Source organism: Vigna unguiculata, chromosome 9 (assembly GCF_037176805.1).
Source record: "Vigna unguiculata cultivar grain cowpea cultivar isolate G323 ecotype 2 chromosome 9, ASM3717680v1, whole genome shotgun sequence".
Taxonomy (NCBI): Eukaryota; Viridiplantae; Streptophyta; class Magnoliopsida; order Fabales; family Fabaceae; genus Vigna; species Vigna unguiculata.
This window is the reverse complement of record NC_140800.1, coordinates 4348943-4355683: the sequence shown is the minus strand read 5'-3', so window position 1 is coordinate 4355683 and position 6741 is coordinate 4348943. Positions and strand designations below refer to the sequence as shown.

General features: G+C 33.5%; 1 protein-coding gene across 3 annotated transcripts; it reads right to left on the bottom strand.

Moving 5' to 3' along the window:
- Nucleotides 1-1433: 1433 nt before the first annotated feature.
- On the bottom strand, nt 1434-6462 carry LOC114163892 (putative receptor-like protein kinase At5g18500). Of its 3 annotated transcripts, none has more exons than XM_028048268.2 (8): nt 5976-6462; nt 4589-5242; nt 4332-4436; nt 3935-4057; nt 3661-3831; nt 2858-2987; nt 2311-2523; nt 1434-1915 (listed from the first exon to the last, which is right to left on the bottom strand). In XM_028048268.2, exons 2-8 carry the CDS (start codon nt 5233-5235, stop codon nt 1799-1801), a joined length of 1506 nt encoding a protein of 501 aa, XP_027904069.1. In that variant the 5' UTR covers nt 5236-5242; nt 5976-6462; the 3' UTR covers nt 1434-1798. The 3 variants fall into 3 exon arrangements, with proteins under 3 accessions (XP_027904069.1, XP_027904067.1, XP_027904068.1); XM_028048266.2 differs by having other exon boundaries at nt 4589-5255; nt 5976-6461; XM_028048267.2 differs by lacking the exon at nt 5976-6462 and adding an exon at nt 5395-5412 and having other exon boundaries at nt 4589-5255.
- Nucleotides 6463-6741: the final 279 nt, after the last annotated feature.

Sequence of the window (6741 nt, the reverse complement as noted above, 5' to 3'; positions counted from 1 at the left end):
ATTATGCAATATTTGAAGGGTAAACTTATTTTTTTCAAAAGCACATACTTTATAATCAAAAATATCATACTTTCAAAGTGAGATAAAATAACTAATGAAACATTTTTTGGAAGTTACAAGTGATGTAGGATAGAGGAAGAAAGACCCATAGAGTTAATTATGTTATTCCAGTTCAAAACTACATTCCAAGAAATTGTGGGAGTGCATGAAGTAAAATCCTCTAAAATAATAGATGAGGCCCACTCATAAATATCAACGGATCAAAGGCCATAGATCCAAAAGATGGGTTTTTCGTTCGCCACTTATACATTTTCCCTTTCCTTTCATTAGGCTAGCATATTGTATTTTATTTTATTACATAATACAAAACATTCAAAATGCATAATTTAGAATATAGTTCTAAATAATAAAATTATGTAATTCACAATATAATTTTGAATTATGTTATCAAACTTGGATTATGCAGTCCAAAATATAAATTAAATAATATTTTAGATTGTAAAATCTAAAATAAAATTATTTTATCTGGAATGTAATTTTAGATTCTGCAACCTATCTAAAATATATATATAATTTAAAATACAGTTTTGGATGACAGGATTGCATGATCTTGAATTGGATTACGTAGTATATCTAAAATATGATTACTATGAAAATTGTAAAATATATTCTGAATCACATTTCTAATTAGATTATATAATCTATCTAAATCGCAGAGATTAATGAACAATAAATTAGATTCCAACTGTAATTTGATTAGAAATGGTACTAATTTGTTCTTACACTAACTGCCAAACACTTGCTTCCATTTTAGAGGCTGTTATACGTGCTCCTTTTATGTTTTTAGCTCTAGTGCTTAATCGTGAATGGCTTTCAAATGAAAAGAATTTTAAAAAATTAGGTTTTAATGGATTTTTGTTATCTATGATCTACAATATATAAGAATCAAAATCAGTCTCTCATTGAAATTTTAATTCAATTTACTCTACAAATTAAAAAATGTATAGATTTAATTATTCTAATTAAGTTTTAGTTGTTTACACCGTTTGACACATATATGTTATGATGTTAACCTATAAACAAGTTTAAAACATCAAATAAACTTAACAAAAATTGATTAAAATAACTAAATCCATACATTTCATTTCTAAAAATAAAACTAAATTAATCTAAACTTTTAAGAGACTAATTACAATTTTCGGTCAAAGATAAAAAATTAAAAACATATTTATCAACAACTTTTCTTTTATGTTTTAACAAGTTTCCTTTCAAATACTTACAAAAAAAGAGTAAACTTCTTTATAAGTTAAATATACATAAATTAATTCCTTAAACTTGTCTTATATAATATTTTCTAAAATTTTACCTTTTGACATACACATAAGCTAAACTTAACTTCAACAAAAAACTCATTTTACCAAAAGAAAATGCAATAATCATGAAGAAGCAGCTTATCTTTTTCTGATCTTCCAGAAAGCAAGTGCAGTGTTCCTCCATGAGAATGAAACAAATGAAAGAACAAAAGGAAAGAATAGTAATGAAACTGTACACACCACCATTAGTGCAAGGGACTTGTTCAATCCCATATCCATACACAATAATAATCTACAATCTAACATCTACAACTAACTATAACAACAAATAAGTACATAAACCATCCCAAAGAAACTGGTTCCTGCTCCATGTTTTCATGTATAAAGTGGCAGCCATCAGAACTTTTACAAAAGCTCAAAACTGCAACATTTACCAGTTAACTTGTGTTCTTCATTTCACAAATTCTTTGAGATGCCTGCCTCTGCTACACACATTGGTTCCTTCTGCCATTGGACTTGTAATCTGTATTGTCACTCTTATCTGTATCAGAGTGAGTCTCCACCTCCATGTTTCCGGCCTGACTCTTCCGCCGTCTTCGATCCTGAATTGCCATTCATAATGTTTGAGAAACAACACACTCCAAACCCAAATGTAAACTTTAAAAATGAGTTCAAAGAGTCAAAGGGATTCCAAAATAAATGTCACTTTTTCCTTTTGTTTTCATTTTCTGATAAGAAGTGGACTTTATACCTAACTCAACCTTATTAAATCAGTTTTTAAAGTGAAGTTTGTATCTACACATATATTGTGAATCGACCTTATTCCTAGTCAATGTAAAACTTCCAATATTTCCTTTGTGCTGCCTGCATGCACACTTTCCCTTTTATTTTGTTTAACCTTTTTACATGTTGATGCAAGGAACCTAATACAATTTCATGTAACAGAACCAAATTGGAAACATAATGTGATGTTGAAGGTGAGATTCAGAACTCAAACCTCTCGTGGTATAGGATATTCCTCTGATTCAAGCATGCGGACAACTTGGCTCATTCTTGGTCTTTTTTCTGCATCTGGATCAACACACCTCAGAGCTGTCAAGAGGGCTCGTTTAAGGGCGCTTGTCGATGGCCTGGTCTCAATGTTGGGATCCAACACCTCTTCTGAGCGTCGAAAACCTACCATCATCTTGAGCCAGTCCACCAAATTTACCTACAACATCGACCTGATAGTGTTAAGGAAAGTCCAATGACTACACAGAGTCAAAACTGTTGCAATAGAAAGAAATATTATGAAATAAATGAAGTCCTTGTCTGTTTCATTCGATATTTTTTGTGTTTCCCTCTTCCCACGATTCATGTTAAGACTGTGTTTTATTTTAATGCACATATCACTTGTAATTTTAAAGAATCAAAATCAATGCTACTCAACTTAAAAGCCATTGAAGATCTCATATCGATTAGAGATAGAAAAAATTGATTTTGTATAAACTTTCTAAGAAAAACTAACAAGTCTGTATAACAGTAAAGAGACTGAATGTACATACCTCGGTTGCTGGTCGACTATAATCCACAGGGTCTCTTCCTGTAATTGCTTCAAGGAGCAATACCCCAAAGCTGTAAACATCACTCTTCTCATTTAGCAAGCCAGAATTGGCATATTCTGGAGCTACATATCTGGGAAAATGCAACGCAAACAAGGAGGAATAAGTTAGTCTGTAATATCTAGTGTAAAGAAAAAAGATTGTCAAATTAGTCAAATTTAGAGTGCAAATCAGATGTGTTTAAATTAAGGTGACTCGCCATAATTGGCATATTCTGGAGCAACATATCTGGAAAATTAAATGTAAGCATATACTAGACTGCAACAATTTTGTGTTTAAATGATGATCTGCTGTGTTTTGACAGAACCGACATAAATTCTTTACGAAAAATGGACTACCTTACAGTGTATATGGAATGTATATGTTGTAATCATGATTAGACTACATGCATGAGATCACTGAGCAAAATTGAACCAAAGATTGTGTTTGCTTTGTGAAATGGTGTTACATTCTTGGGAATAAAATACCAGGGAATGATATTTCTGAAAATATGGTATGGCCATCTTTGATATCTTACATCATTTCAAATGCTACATGCCCATTTTTACATTCCTGGAATGTAAATCCATACCTTCAGCCAAAATCCCATGAAAGTTAATATGATTTCTCAATTTAATAATATAACAAAAAGAATAGATCATACTTAGTTGTGTTGTGTACATCACCATGCCTAACTAAACATTTATAAAGAAACTAACTTTTACACAGAAAACAAACAAGTCCCAATTTGTAAACAAGAAGCTTACCCAAAAGTACCCATAACTCTGGTTGTAATATGACTTTTTCCAGCACCGAGTAACTTGGCCAGCCCAAAGTCAGATATTTTGGCATTAAAGTCCTCATCAATTAGAATGTTGCTCGACTTAATATCTCTATGCACAACTTTTGGCTCAATTGCCTCATGCAAATAAGCCAGCCTACAAGAAAATCAGAGATCAAAAGGAAACTCATACCCCTAAAATAAAATGAAGCTGAAGACAATTAGTAGATTAATTTGTTTTCAGGAACAGATGAGCATACGCTTTGGCTGTTCCAAGGAGAATTTTTATCCGAGCATCCCAAGTAAGAAAACCATGCTGCCGCATGGCCCCATGAAGCCACTGCTCTAAATTGCCATTGTTAACATACTCATAAATCAACAACCTGAAATTATTAGCAGGTTCAGTAAAATCTACAGATAATATAAAGCAGTACTTAATACTAATAAGAAAATGCAAACTGTAATATAGACAGAAATCTTCAAATATGTCAATTACTAAGAAATTTCATCCAAGAAAAAACTTCTGGCCTTAATTTTTCAAACAACTAATACATTTGTAAATCAGAATAATGGAGATATACCATACAGTAAGCATTTAAGCTGACCAAATGATCAAATCAAACACACATAATGCGCAAACATTAAAGAATCTGTTACCTATGAGTGCCTTCAATGCAGTAGCCCAGAAGTCGAACTAAGTTCTTATGCCGTACATGACCAATAGCCTCAACTTCCACCCTGAATTCCTTTTCAGCTTGTCCTCTGCGCGATGGATATCAACAGTTATGAGATAAACAAGCTGCATCAGCAGCCGATCCAACAAAACATGAAACATGGCATTGTATAAACTAATCTAAAATCAAAATGAACATAAGGGCTGCAATGCAACAAACCAAGCTAATAACAAAACTTACAAATTGTTGAGGAGCTTCTTGATGGCCACAGGACTACCATTGATTAATTGACCACGATAAACAATTCCATATCCACCTTCCCCAATAACATTTTCTTTTGAAAATCTGTTCGTAGCAAGTTCTAGGTCCCTTAGTGTAAACCAGTGGCCCCAGCCAAGCTGTGAGAATTCCGGCAAACCAGACAAAGGGGATGGTGCGGTTATAGGATGCAAAGAAGACCTATAAGAAGCAATTCCCTTAGCACCATTTTCTTCACCTGATTGAGAGCCATTGCCATCTTTCTCTACATGATTAAAGGAGCCTGATTGACTACTATTGTCCCCATTCTGTGTTTGGTTCATAACCTTTTCAGTCTCCCCTTCACCAAATTTGTCATTCAGACTCATAAAAGTACCATTCTGTGGATGATTATTTGCTGAAACTTGATCAACTCTGATTTCTTTGATCTCTTCTGAAATAGCTAACACATGGCTAAGTGGAAGCTTGCCATTTACTCTTCTGAATTTCTTTCTTAAAGTGAGACATATTGATAGCACCACAAGAATGATTACAATGAATAACCCAACTAGTATTCCCATTAGTACCCACACTTTCAAACCAAAGACAAAAGTTTTCTTGGACAACCCCGAATTCAGATCAGATGCCATTTTGCTGCTGCCAAACAAATCTGCATCAGTCAGGGTTAAAATATGAGGGTACTAGGATGCACACAGAAAATCAAGTAGCAAAAAATAAAACATTTGATTAAATAACAATGGATACGAATTATGACACCAAATTGTGCAACTTTATTCCGCAAATCATACACCGGATTTGAGAAAGTTAATTGCACATCCACCTCAAAAAATGTCAGCAGCAAACTGAACTATCTTTGCCACCATATACACAAGTAACTGGAAAAAAGAAACCTGGTTACATACTAACAGGAGTTCATTTACCAGAAAAAAATAAATGGGGACAAATTTTGAAAAAACAAACGCTGCATTTTTGTGTAGTATTCACATCGGTAGTAAATGAAGCACATATAAAGCGGAGAAAAGCCTTTGATTTTAAACTTATTGCAAAATACGAAATCGTAAGAAGCCAAAAGAGCATAAAAACAAAGAAAAATTTTTATACAACACTGAAAACAAAGTGAGCGAGAAGGACCGGACTTTGTTCTCTTAGTACTCGGGAAGACAAAAGCCCACTAAAATTTCAAAATTCAGCAAACGCACAAATAATTGAGTCAAGTTGCAAGCGGGCCAATGAGAAAACAACAAAAAAGGAACCATCTTTCGCAAACATGTCCTCGTTTGTTACCGTTAACATTGCAACAATTTTCTTACATACTATGCAAAACAGAGGCAAAAGCAACTCTTTGGAGCTGAAAAGGATCAATGAGTACCCGTTCACAACTCAAATCCTTCACAGATTTGTCCCCAACTACTTTTCAGACCCTGAAGCAAGTTAAACACTAGATCTTTCATGCTCCCAAAACCCTTTTGGGTGTGAAGCCATTGCAGCACCAGAACTTCAAATCCATTGTGAAAATCCTACCAAAGTTAGATTTTGCTTTCTGGATTTCCTGAAATGATCAAAAGGGTGTCTGTTTCTGAAATTGAACTTCTGAGACCCCCTCCCCTCAGGATGGACCAAATGAAGGAGGAGGTCACAGCAAAGGCACTGATCAGAGGGTGTGGTGAAGTTGGAGGGAATTGAAGAACACAAGAGGCACATGAAATTCTGAGGAGAAGCAAATGGTGGGGCTAATAAGAAGGCATGGAAGTATCAGTGGTAGGTGATGGGAAGTGACATGACTCACATTACATACAGTAAAAGAGAAGGCATCAAAATAGAAATTTTTCTTTGCTGTTTCTTCAAATTTCTTCCCTCTCCTCTTTTCAGTCCCTTTCTTCCTGTTCATGTCTTTGTCATTTCTCTTCATCATATTTTATTTCTTTTGATTATTCTTCTCATAATCCATTTTGGCACGCTTTCACACGTACAATTATTACTCTATCTACTGGTATTCTACAAATTGATTAATAAAATAATATTATGTTCATTTTTTTATATATCTGTTTCAGTTCATGTTTAAATAATCACACATACTCAATATAAAACAATTAATTAAGTTATTTTGTTAAAATGTTAAAATAACTTTATCAATG